Consider the following 13,571-nt stretch of genomic DNA (forward strand, 5'->3'; position numbering starts at 1 on the left):
ATAGTCTGTGTTAATATCCTTAGCATTGGCTGTACTTAATAGCTGGTTATTGATCAAATTGAACACATTTTGTCGCAACAATATTTGCGACTTAGGTTGGAGAAAAGAGAGTTCATACTATAACACAGGTTTTGCTTGTTTAAAAACCAAATTAAACATAGAGGCGCAGCTGCGCTTCGCAAACACTAGCGAGAACACAAAAAGCAGCTCTATAGTGAGAAATAAGAAAAGAAAAATAAACCCCGAATTAGTAAAAACTTGGGTACGTGTCGGATTCCATCGATTTCGTAAATACTTGTCCGATTAAATTTCGCGTTAAAGCTTATTCTCAAATTTTAAAAAAGCGCCTCACACTATCTCCGTTGTGACAAAAACATTAGAAAAATAGTGTAGCCTATGAATGTCGGAGGGAACAATCTACGTTCCAGAAACCAATTGAAGAGTTTATTTGGCAAGGGAAAGGAGCATGCAAGAATCACAATATCTAACTACAATACATGTTTGTTTCTTTGCGCAACTTACCAATTCTCTGTTAATGTTAATCTTCGACCTCTTTTCACCCGCCCGTTTATCTTCACTTTCAATTCACTTTTCACAATCCATTTTTTTCAACCATCCGTCTTTCGAGTTATCAATCGCTCTGCAATAATTTTCCAAAAACCATCTCCAACCCAACTCTTCAAACATTTTCATTTCAATTGATCATCTTCAGTTAATCTTCTATTTCATTTCATCATCTTCAATTTCACTTTTTCAAATCTTCACACATTTCTCCGTGTCTTCTCTCTTAAAATAAAAAAGAAAATTAGGCAAATTTTTCAGTTCGAAATTACTGCAAGTAAACGTGTTTTAAAAACTCAATTATAATAATTCAAGCAGAACAGTTAACCCTACAACAGCAACTCAAAAAGAAATCAATATCAAAAATACTTACACGCAACGTGTAATTCGGGCAGATTAACGAAATATGTATACAAAGCAGAAATTAATTCAAATATAACAGACCAGTTTTTGAAACTAACATGTTCTGTTTGCATTTTATCATCAATCTATCAATCTTCAAATTGTGCAGCTCTCAAAATGTAAGAGCAGCCCAGCCTTCTATTGCAGTTTTTTCTCACTTCATCATCATGATCAGCATCATCGTTTAATAGTATCGCCCTGAAAAATTAATCCCGGATGGGGTTTTAAAAATTGATTCAATTGATAAGTAGTTAATATTGATTAATGCATTAGTCATTAATTATTCAACTCTGCTCACTTGGGGGTGATCTGGAGTAAGACCTTCGAGGGGAGCGTGACCTGGACCGCCTTCTGCTCTCGTACCGGGGTTGGGGAGCATATCTGTCTCTGTCTCCATAGCGTCCACCACCACCTCCTCCGCCTCGTCCTTCGTACTCATAGTACCCTCCGCCACGACCACCGCCTTCATATCTAGTCAAATTGTTCTTTTTTACACTGTTTTTAGATACACTGATTTCTTTTACACTGATTTTATTTGCTGTTTTCGGATTAGATTAGAAATTCTCTTAAGTGCATTGTCTGTGGAAAAAATAAAGAGTAAGAGAGAAAATCGCGCCACTAGTTAAATGCTTAGCAATTAACCATACAGACAAAATTGCATTTCAAGCTTCTAACTTGAATTGTAAATGTGGGGATGGGGTAGGATCCTATAATGGGGTAGTCCCCTTCACCCTCAGCGCACACACAAAAAGCGCCACTAAGCCGATATAATAAAGGCCGAAACCAATTACGACAAAAAAGGAAAATCAAAAAAGCCGGAAAGACTCAAAAATTTGAGAATAAAAAATTATCAAGTCCATCTCAACCTCACAACACAAAAACTTTTTTCTCTGGTCAACAGACGCAATATGAGCCCATTAAGCCGATATAATATAGACCAAAACCAATTAAGGCGAAAAAAGAAAGAACAAAAATGCCAAAAAAAAACTGTTGCCATGAAAAACGTGAACTATAATTTCTATTTAAATTTAAGCAAAATATGCGATCCAGATAGAAGCAAAGAAACTAATTTTCACTTGAAACGACTCAAAAACAGGTCACAAAGCCGAAATCATTTGGACAGAAAAAAAATTAAGAAAAAAAGAAGAAAATACAAGATTTACAAACAGCAGAAGTAAAGCAAAACACTAAAAGCAACTACAATGTGAATTGCACATAGCAAGAAAAACAATACTAAGACGTGGCAAGTAGGCAGACAAAACATAAGCCGGCAATTCTTTTTGAAACGGAATATTCCCCGTGTAAAAAAAACAGGTCCCGGCCAGATTCGAAACCGGGACCTTTGCGGTACCAAGCAAATTTGTTACCTCCAGGCTAAGTGGGCCGGAAACGCAAAGAATTTGAAGAGGGCCGGGAACGCTCGGAAGATATCTCTAAGGACGAATCTAGAAGTACTCAAGAGGGTAATCAATAACTTTTAGATGGTAAAAACGAAATTCCGTCGAAAATGCTTAGGTAAAAAGTTGGCGAAAATTGAAGATTCCCTCACAGAGATTCGAGTATCTTCGCGCTCAAAAACCAACAACAGCAAAAAAAAACATAGCCAATTGAAGATTGGAAAAGAGTAGTGAACGCATGTAAACATAAAAAACATACTTTAAACTCTTTAAGATTCTAGAACAATTAATGATTGGCGCCTTTTTGATAATATGAACCCAACTAGAGAAAACTGTATCAAAAGGTAATGTTTTTATTCCGCTGAAAATCTAAAAAATTAATTCCACTTTCGAAACTAGAAATCGTTCACGTTTTTTCGCGCCTTTCCACATTCGTATTTGGAGAATGCTATTTACAGCAGTTGAATTTCAATTGAACTCAAAAAGAGCATACATACCTTAGTCCATTCATAAATGCATCAATATGCATGAATGCACATCTGTAATTATTAGAGACTTTTAAGTCTTTTCCAGAAAAAAAAAACAAAAAATTCAGCAAGAACTACATAAGAGTCTTCACTACGTTCTTTACTCTTAATAACAAACTTCAGACGTTTCAAAATCAAAAAAATATATAGTCAGCGCACAATTTGAAATTCGAAAATATCTCTGGTAAAAACGCCTCTACCACCGAGAACTGACCAGACTGTTTCTTTTTCCATTAGAACTTTTATATTCGACAGATCCATCCATTATGCTGTTTTACGTAAATGCCACATCCCCTAGTATATATACCAAGCATCACAAAATGCGCTTTGATAAAGCGGTTGAAACGCAGGCTAGTAAGAAATACTGATAATCGAGCATCACAAAGAAGTGTGACATAATTTTGAACAAAAAAACTCGTATTAAAAATCACGCGTTTGCTTGTGTTTGTTATTTGTTTCGTTCAACTTGTTGACAGAAAAAAAATCTCGTACCAGATATGATAACACTAGCAAATGTAATTTCACCTCAAAATTTACAATTAGGTTTAAAACACAAGTCAACCGGAATTGAACCTTCTTATTCAAACGCTTGTTATAATCTGCCAAAAAAGATATTCTGGCAGATTATAATAAAATAAAATTGGTTGCTTTGGTGAACACGATCAAACTCTTGAAACTCAATCCAAGGAAAAAGATCCCGTTATACCCTGCAGCTTCTTCAAACTTGACGTTTTGAAAACAAATAACCTCTCCTCAAATTACCATTAAGTCATACAAATCAATGCTTTGGAACAAAAAAATAACAAATCCAACTCAACTTATAATCGCAATGGTTGAAAAATGTTATTGATTTGTCGTTTGAAACGAGTATAATTCCCATTTTCCATCAACTAATTTTCACTTGAAACGACTCAAAAACAGGTCACAAAGCCGAAATCATTTGGACAGAAAAAAAATTAAGAAAAAAAGAAGAAAATACAAGATTTACAAACAGCAGAAGTAAAGCAAAACACTAAAAGCAACTACAATGTGAATTGCACATAGCAAGAAAAACAATACTAAGACGTGGCAAGTAGGCAGACAAAACATAAGCCGGCAATTCTTTTTGAAACGGAATATTTCCCGTGTAAAAAAACAGGTCCCGGCCAGATTCGAAACCGGGACCTTTGCGGTACCAAGCAAATTTGTTACCTCCAGGCTAAGTGGGCCGGAAACGCAAAGAATTTGAAGAGGGCCGGGAACGCTCGGAAGATATCTCTCAGGACGAATCTAGAAGTACTCAAGAGGGTAATCAATAACTTTTAGATGGTAAAAACGAAATTCCGTCGAAAATGCTTAGGTAAAAAGTTGGCGAAAATTGAAGATTCCCTCACAGAGAGTCGAGTATCTTCGCGCTCAAAAACCAACAACAGCAAAAAAAAACATAGCCAATTGAAGATTGGAAAAGAGTAGTGAACGCAAGTAAACATAAAAAACATACTTTAAACTCTTTAAGATTCTAGAACAATTTATGATTGGCGCCTTTTTGATAATATGAACCCAACTAGAGAAAACTGTATCAAAAGGTAATGTTTTTATTCCGCTGAAAATCTAAAAAATTAATTCCACTTTCGAAACTAGAAATCGTTCACGTTTTTTCGCGCCTTTCCACATTCGTATTTGGAGAATGCTATTTACGTCACTTTCAGCAGTTGAATTTCAATTGAACTCAAAAAGAGCATACATACCTTAGTCCATTCATAAATGCATCAATATGCATGAATGCACATCTGTAATTATTAGAGACTTTTAAGTCTTTTCCAGAAAAAAAAAACAAAAAAATCAGCAAGAACTACATAAGAGTCTTCACTACGTTCTTTACTCTTAATAACAAACTTCAGACTTTTCAAAATCAAAAAAATATATAGTCAGCGCACAATTTGAAATTCGAAAATATCTCTGGTAAAAACGCCTCTACCACCGAGAACTGACCAGACTGTTTCTTTTTCCATTAGAACTTTTATATTCGACAGATCCATCCATTATGCTGTTTTACGTAAATGCCACATCCCCTAGTATATATACCAAGCATCACAAAATGCGCTTTGATAAAGCGGTTGAAACGCAGGCTAGTAAGAAATACTGATAATCGAGCATCACAAAGAAGTGTGACATAATTTTGAACAAAAAAACTCGTATTAAAAATCACGCGTTTGCTTGTGTTTGTTATTTGTTTCGTTCAACTTGTTGACAGAAAAAAAATCTCGTACCAGATATGATAACACTAGCAAATGTAATTTCACCTCAAAATTTACAATTAGGTTTAAAACACAAGTCAACCGGAATTGAACCTTCTTATTCAAACGCTTGTTATAATCTGCCAAAAAAGATATTCTGGCAGATTATAATAAAATAAAATTGGTTGCTTTGGTGAACACGATCAAACTCTTGAAACTCAATCCAAGGAAAAAGATCCCGTTATACCCTGCAGCGTCTTCAAACTTGACGTTTTGAAAACAAATAACCTCTCCTCAAATTACCATTAAGTCATACAAATCAATGCTTTGGAACAAAAAAATAACAAATCCAACTCAACTTATAATCGCAATGGTTGAAAAATGTTATTGATTTGTCGTTTGAAACGAGTATAATTCCCATTTTCCATCAACTAATTTTCACTTGAAACGACTCAAAAACAGGTCACAAAGCCGAAATCATTTGGACAGAAAAAAAATTAAGAAAAAAAGAAGAAAATACAAGATTTACAAACAGCAGAAGTAAAGCAAAACACTAAAAGCAACTACAATGTGAATTGCACATAGCAAGAAAAACAATACTAAGACGTGGCAAGTAGGCAGACAAAACATAAGCCGGCAATTCTTTTTGAAACGGAATATTTCCCGTGTAAAAAAACAGGTCCCTGCCAGATTCGAAACCGGGACCTTTGCGGTACCAAGCAAATTTGTTACCTCCAGGCTAAGTGGGCCGGAAACGCAAAGAATTTGAAGAGGGCCGGGAACGCTCGGAAGATATCTCTAAGGACGAATCTAGAAGTACTCAAGAGGGTAATCAATAACTTTTAGATGGTAAAAACGAAATTCCGTCGAAAATGCTTAGGTAAAAAGTTGGCGAAAATTGAAGATTCCCTCACAGAGAGTCGAGTATCTTCGCGCTCAAAAACCAACAACAGCAAAAAAAAACATAGCCAATTGAAGATTGGAAAAGAGTAGTGAACGCAAGTAAACATAAAAAACATACTTTAAACTCTTTAAGATTCTAGAACAATTTATGATTGGCGCCTTTTTGATAATATGAACCCAACTAGAGAAAACTGTATCAAAAGGTAATGTTTTTATTCCGCTGAAAATCTAAAAAATTAATTCCACTTTCGAAACTAGAAATCGTTCACGTTTTTTCGCGCCTTTCCACATTCGTATTTGGAGAATGCTATTTACGTCACTTTCAGCAGTTGAATTTCAATTGAACTCAAAAAGAGCATACATACCTTAGTCCATTCATAAATGCATCAATATGCATGAATGCGCATCTGTAATTATTAGAGACTTTTAAGTCTTTTCCAGAAAAAAAAAACAAAAAAATCAGCAAGAACTACATAAGAGTCTTCACTACGTTCTTTACTCTTAATAACAAACTTCAGACGTTTCAAAATCAAAAAAATATATAGTCAGCGCACAATTTGAAATTCGAAAATATCTCTGGTAAAAACGCCTCTACCACCGAGAACTGACCAGACTGTTTCTTTTTCCATTAGAACTTTTATATTCGACAGATCCATCCATTATGCTGTTTTACGTAAATGCCACATCCCCTAGTATATATACCAAGCATCACAAAATGCGCTTTGATAAAGCGGTTGAAACGCAGGCTAGTAAGAAATACTGATAATCGAGCATCACAAAGAAGTGTGACATAATTTTGAACAAAAAAACTCGTATTAAAAATCACGCGTTTGCTTGTGTTTGTTATTTGTTTCGTTCAACTTGTTGACAGAAAAAAAATCTCGTACCAGATATGATAACACTAGCAAATGTAATTTCACCTCAAAATTTACAATTAGGTTTAAAACACAAGTCAACCGGAATTGAACCTTCTTATTCAAACGCTTGTTATAATCTGCCAAAAAAGATATTCTGGCAGATTATAATAAAATAAAATTGGTTGCTTTGGTGAACACGATCAAACTCTTGAAACTCAATCCAAGGAAAAAGATCCCGTTATACCCTGCAGCGTCTTCAAACTTGACGTTTTGAAAACAAATAACCTCTCCTCAAATTACCATTAAGTCATACAAATCAATGCTTTGGAACAAAAAAATAACAAATCCAACTCAACTTATAATCGCAATGGTTGAAAAATGTTATTGATTTGTCGTTTGAAACGAGTATAATTCCCATTTCTTTGTCCACAAAGAAAGGCGTATCAAATTTCAATCAAACTAATTCTCATCCAATATCCTTTCTCATGGTAGTTAAATCTTTGAGCGTGTTAAGTACAAAAGGGTATAAGAGTGCCTGGAATTTTATTCCCTAATTTATGCACACTATTCTGATTCGACAAAAAACATAGTGCTGCTGATGCAATTGCTTATGTAACCAAAAAAAACGTCTGTATCACAACAAGTTAAAACAAGAAACATTTATCTTTATTTCAAGAAGAGATTGGACACTTGATCATCATATTTTGTTCCATATTGCAGAAATCTATGGAATACAAGGCTAAACATTACAAAGAGGCGAAGCTGAACGTCGCATCACTAGCAATGCAAAAAATTGGGAAAAATTTTTTCCAAAAAAATGTCGAAAAAATATATTTATCAAAATGAATAAGACTAACTTTGAAACAAAAAACATATCAATACATGAGAAATAAGCATCGGGAGATAATGTACCCAGCGTGAACAAAGCCGAAAAGTTCTTGTCAGAAACCTTTAAGCCGATAAAAAAATCAACAAAAAACTTCAAACTTCTGAAAAGTTAATAAGTCAACCTCACCCTCAAAACATACAAACACTCAAAAAACTTCATTTGCTCGTCGTATAAAATATGCCGAAACCACTTAAGCCCAAGAAAGGAAAATCAAGAAAGAACTAAAACAAATTCAAAAAATTAAGACTAATAAGAAGTCCCCCTCAACATCAAAAAACAGACACGCACACAGAACTTTTTTCGCTCGTCAAAACAAGCAAAAAGAGGCCAATGAGCTGATATACTCTAGGCCCAAAGCTATAATTCTATCAAGATGTGAAGCATTTTGAGCAATCCAGAGAGGAGCATTAAAAAATCAATATATAAAAAATAGGCCGAAATCATTTGATCAGATTAAAATTTTTTAGCGAAAAAAAAACAAATGAAAAAAAATATACGAAGTCAAGCTTAGTAAAATTACAAAGAGCAGAGGTAAATCAGAGCACTAACAGCAATTATGAATTTTTAAAAAATAAAAAAAAAGATTACAATATGACAACTTAGCCGACAAAACATAAACAGAGTTGTTAACCCGAAAAAAGTCTAACTTCCGATTTGATAATGCTTGCTAATCGCAAGCGTTATTATGATTCAAGCGAGAAATTAGTTGAAATAGGTAATTCTTGATCATCGAGTTTTGATTTGAAGTGTGATTTTCCGCGAGCTTCATTCAGTGACTTTTATATCGAATATGTACCAATAACTTACCGATATCTTTACATAACAGGATTATACTCCTCTTTTGAAAGCTCCAAAAACGATCTGAAAGCTGTAAATGAAGGTCTCAATGCTAACAAATTGTCACCAACGCTTGAGATAGTTTATTTGAACTTACCTTGACAAACTGCTTTCATTTTTACTTAAAAATGAAAAATTTAACTGGAAAAGAAGCTTCTTCAAGCAAACATCGTAGTATTTACATTGATTATTTACATTGAGCTATCTTTGAAAATTCATGTTAATTTTCCGCATAGCAAAGTCAGAATACAATGCGGGATAATTTCAAAAAAGGGGAAATATTTTCCGAAACTGGTACAATACATATAGAGCAGTATTGATGGTCTCAGTATAATAGCCAAATACTGAGTCCATTTTGCAACACCGTGTTACGCGCATGAAGGCACCATTAATACGAAAATGATGCTTCTTCTAATGAAACAAAAAAAAATACTTCAAACGAAAGTACAATAGCATTCATTCATAATTTATACTGAGAATTTAACATGTTCATAAGCTTCATGCTCATGAACTATTGAAGTTTGTTATAAGATCACTTGCGCGACTACATTGCAAACTTTTTAAAATAATTATTTTATGATAATTCCATTAACATGTCACCCAGAAGAAAATTACAGCATTAAACACAGAGGCGAAGTTGCACGTCGCATAAGCAAGCAAAAAGATGACGCAACTGGGAAAAACAGAATGAGTAAAACTTCGAGTCTACAAAACTTCTGAAGTGACGCACGCCATTTATGAGTCTACATAGTTGCTAAGTGACGCAAGCCAATTATGACGCATTAGCGGTGCCAGTCAATTTGAAGAAAAAAAAGAAATCTACCAACTAACATGCCTCAATTGATAGAGCGGACGCAGTTTAACTACTATATGAAAACTTTCATTAAAAACATTCGACCCTGCCCAGGTTCGAACCTTCTTGATCTGTTCCGAGTCTCCTTGCCTACCTCTCCACTACTGATCCATGATACCTTGAAGCTAAAGGGCTTTTTGTAATATAATAGTCTGTGTTAATATCCTTAGCATTGGCTGTACTTAATAGCTGGTTATTGATCAAATTGAACACATTTTGTCGCAACAATATTTGCGACTTAGGTTGGAGAAAAGAGAGTTCATACTATAACACAGGTTTTGCTTGTTTAAAAACCAAATTAAACATAGAGGCGCAGCTGCGCTTCGCAAACACTAGCGAGAACACAAAAAGCAGCTCTATAGTGAGAAATAAGAAAAGAAAAATAAACCCCGAATTAGTAAAAACTTGGGTACGTGTCGGATTCCATCGATTTCGTAAATACTTGTCGGATTAAATTTCGCGTTAAAGCTTATTCTCAAATTTTAAAAAAGCGCCTCACACTATCTCCGTTGTGACAAAAACATTAGAAAAATAGTGTAGCCTATGAATGTCGGAGGGAACAATCTACGTTCCAGAAACCAATTGAAGAGTTTATTTGGCAAGGGAAAGGAGCATGCAAGAATCACAATATCTAACTACAATACATGTTTGTTTCTTTGCGCAACTTACCAATTCTCTGTTAATGTTAATCTTCGACCTCTTTTCACCCGCCCGTTTATCTTCACTTTCAATTCACTTTTCACAATCCATTTTTTTCAACCATCCGTCTTTCGAGTTATCAATCGCTCTGCAATAATTTTCCAAAAACCATCTCCAACCCAACTCTTCAAACATTTTCATTTCAATTGATCATCTTCAGTTAATCTTCTATTTCATTTCATCATCTTCAATTTCACTTTTTCAAATCTTCACACATTTCTCCGTGTCTTCTCTCTTAAAATAAAAAAGAAAATTAGGCAAATTTTTCAGTTCGAAATTACTGCAAGTAAACGTGTTTTAAAAACTCAATTATAATAATTCAAGCAGAACAGTTAACCCTACAACAGCAACTCAAAAAGAAATCAATATCAAAAATACTTACACGCAACGTGTAATTCGGGCAGATTAACGAAATATGTATACAAAGCAGAAATTAATTCAAATATAACAGACCAGTTTTTGAAACTAACATGTTCTGTTTGCATTTTATCATCAATCTATCAATCTTCAAATTGTGCAGCTCTCAAAATGTAAGAGCAGCCCAGCCTTCTATTGCAGTTTTTTCTCACTTCATCATCATGATCAGCATCATCGTTTAATAGTATCGCCCTGAAAAATTAATTCGATTTATAGCATTTCAATTAAATGTGATTTATGCTCAAGGTTTTAAAAATTGATTCAATTGATAAGTAGTTAATATTGATTAATGGATTAGTTATTAATGATTCAACTCTGCTCACTTGGGGGTGATCTGGAGTAAGACCTTCGAGGGGAGCGTGACCTGGATCGCCTTCTGCTCTCGTACCGGGGTTGGGGAGCATATCTGTCTCTGTCTCCGTAGCGTCCACCGCCTCCTCCTCCGCCTCGTCCTTCGTACTCATAGTATCCTCCGCCACGACCACCGCCTTCATATCTAGTCAAATTGTTCTTTTTTACACTGTTTTTAGATACACTGATTTCGGATTAGAAATTATCCAAAGTGCATTGTCTAAGGAAGAAATAAAAAGTAAGAGAAAAGAAAAAATCGCGCCACTAGTAGAATGCTTAGCAATTAACCATTCAGACAAAATTGCATTTCAAGCTTATAACTTGAATTGTAAATGTGGGGATGGGGTAGGATCCTATAACAAGGGATACTAAGACATCGATATGACTTACCTTGGTGGCGGGGGTCCTCTCCTCTGCGATTGGTAGTAGGAAGGGTTCGGTCTTCCCATGTACTTCCCTGGTGTGGGTGTGTGAGGCCGTGACGTCGTCGAGAAGTCAATGCGGATGTTTCTCCCGTCAATGTCCATGCCAATACATTTGTCCTTCACCTGAAATTTGAAATTCCGAACTCAATATTCATTTTTGTTCAAAGGTTTCAAACAAACAAGCTCCGAAAAGTTACAAAAATAAACTGCCTAAAAAGGTGAGCACTTGTTCAAACTGCCATGCTCAAATGAAGTTACATTAACTGGCCTTTAGGAAATCCGATTTCATTGAAGTAAGTGCGGTGATGGTATGAACTCAAAGATCCAATGAAAATTGAGAGCCAACTTTCAAAAAAAAAGAATAATAGCAGCACCACTTAACCGTTTCTGAATCCATACTTTTATACATTATCTTTTTGCACCATACTAACGTATCTTGCATCATCAGAAGTCTCAAAATTGATGAATCCGAAGCCTCTGGATACGTGCGTGTAGTGGTCAGTAATCAACTTGACTCCGGAGAAGCCGTGGTATCTGTCAAATACATCTCTCAAGTCGGCCTCCGAAGTGCGAGTACTGAGACCGAAGATTCCCAGACACTTTGAGGGTTCGGGGTCATCCTGAGACACAATACAAGCAATGTATTCTGGTTTATCACGCTAATGCAATAGCCCAACAGTTAACCATATCACAAAATGCAAGCTAATCAAAAAAGCACTGTTGATTTAGATTTCACCGATTTCAATTTTTGAATTACTGGAATCAGCGGCCAGCTTAGTTTTTATCAACCATTCAATTAGTTCGAGGCCATTATCATAACTGTCTCTAGGTTTCAATTTGTTATATTATCAAGTTAATACATTAATTAAACGTCTTCATTAATAAAATTCAGTTATAATACAGAATCGGTCAACAAACTTCTACCCTGGTGCCAACATGTCTCTTCCTATCTGACATCAGCGACGTCGACCTGGACCTCCGACTATACCGCTCCCCACCTCCCCCTCCACTTCTACCCCCTCCGCCTCTGCTTCTGGGGGGAGGAGACCTGGGTGGCGGGGATCTCGGGGACACACTCCTGGAACCAGATCTGTGAGGACTTCTTCTTCTGTCCACATCACGTGATCTCTCCCTGCGGGGACTCGGCGACCTGCAAATTCACAACTAATCAGTTTTTTATTAGCTTGATTATAAGTCAATTCAGCATGACAGACAGCTAAATGCTTCTTAATCAGAATCGTTTAATAGTGCAGCGACAACCAAAACTAACTGGGAAAGATTCAAAAAGTTAGTTGAATGAAAGGAAATAACTTTGGTAGAAGCATGCATTTTTTATCTAATAATTGGGCATAAACGACAATTCCATGAAACAATTCAGATCAAATCTCACTGCCGCAAAGACAAGGCCGAATAACTCAATTTTCTTTAAAGCCATTTTTGTTTAGCCCTAAAAGGTCAAATTTACCAGCAATTATGCATGATTAAAGATCGTCCACTTTGAAAGAAAGTTTAATCTCGAAATTAGAAACACTTAATTTTATAGCTGATAAATTTGGAGCACATTAGAGGTTTACCATCATTCAGGTAGTCATCATTGTATTTATTACTTGTCTAGACGACCAAACTTACCTCGATACACTGCGACTTGATCCGGGCATGTCACGATAACGGTAGGAATCTTCACAAGATATAATCTGAAAAGCATCATCTTACAACAAGATAAACCTTCAAGATGTTACATTTGATGTTCTTTGAACTACCTAGATAAGTATTAAATTTGAAGACAGACACTTAACAATTGAAGAAACTTTTGTTAAACTAAGAGGCGTTTCCAATTATTTCACGAAGCAACATAAATAAGGAGTCACAGCTTCCTTTTATTCATGTTTTGTTACCCCAGTCAAACACTTGACAGTTAAATGGAAAGAAGCGTTATATAAATTCCATTCGTTCATTATGCAGATTTTAAAATCACCGACAAAAACTGTTTGAGATCAAAAACTTCGTGCACAGAGGCGAAGTGGAGCTTCGCATCACTTCCAATTTAACAAAATCAAAAAGAGCAAAAAAGTTGAGAAAAACATGGTCTAACAACTTGCCCAGCAAAACATTTGAATGTTAAAATATAAGGACAAAAAGAGTAGCCATCCATGTTCAAGTAGCACAGAACTTTCGGATCAGTTATCATTGCAAAAAAAAGCAAAAAAAACGATAAGCCCGCATAATATATTTTAAAT

The 13,571-nt window shown here is 35.3% G+C and overlaps 1 protein-coding gene across 3 annotated transcripts; it reads right to left on the bottom strand.

Annotated features, from left to right (window-relative positions):
• Positions 1-9,968: 9,968 nt before the first annotated feature.
• Positions 9,969-13,024, bottom strand: LOC134839260 (transformer-2 protein homolog beta-like). 3 transcript variants are annotated; one of them, XR_010162374.1, is made up of 7 exons: positions 12,964-13,024; positions 12,253-12,484; positions 11,766-11,954; positions 11,300-11,457; positions 10,882-11,054; positions 10,612-10,750; positions 9,969-10,375 (listed from the first exon to the last, which is right to left on the bottom strand). XR_010162374.1 is itself a non-coding variant. In XM_063854755.1 (6 exons), the coding sequence occupies exons 1-6, from the start codon at positions 12,990-12,992 to the stop codon at positions 10,737-10,739; spliced, it is 795 nt and encodes a 264-aa protein (XP_063710825.1). In that variant the 5' UTR covers positions 12,993-13,024; the 3' UTR covers positions 10,423-10,736. The 3 variants fall into 3 exon arrangements, 2 of the variants coding, with proteins under 2 accessions (XP_063710825.1, XP_063710826.1); XM_063854755.1 differs by lacking the exon at positions 9,969-10,375 and having other exon boundaries at positions 10,423-10,750; XM_063854756.1 differs by lacking the exon at positions 9,969-10,375 and having other exon boundaries at positions 10,426-10,750; positions 12,259-12,484.
• Positions 13,025-13,571: the final 547 nt, after the last annotated feature.

Source organism: Symsagittifera roscoffensis, chromosome 2 (assembly GCF_963678635.1).
Source record: "Symsagittifera roscoffensis chromosome 2, txSymRosc1.1, whole genome shotgun sequence".
Lineage (NCBI taxonomy): Eukaryota > Metazoa > Xenacoelomorpha > Acoela > Convolutidae > Symsagittifera > Symsagittifera roscoffensis.

What these genes read in the sequence shown, in the direction of transcription:
- LOC134839260 (XM_063854755.1), bottom strand. Translation starts at nt 12,992, where the DNA reads ATGCCCGGATCAAGTCGCAGTGTATCGAG. An exon ending in ATGTTGGCACCAGGGTAGAA is followed by an intron (nt 11,955 to 12,252) that starts GTTTGTTGACCG and finishes ATTGTGTCTCAG; the next exon opens with GATGACCCCGAACCCTCAAA. An exon ending in CTTCTGATGATGCAAGATAC is followed by an intron (nt 11,458 to 11,765) that starts GTTAGTATGGTG and finishes TTCAAATTTCAG; the next exon opens with GTGAAGGACAAATGTATTGG.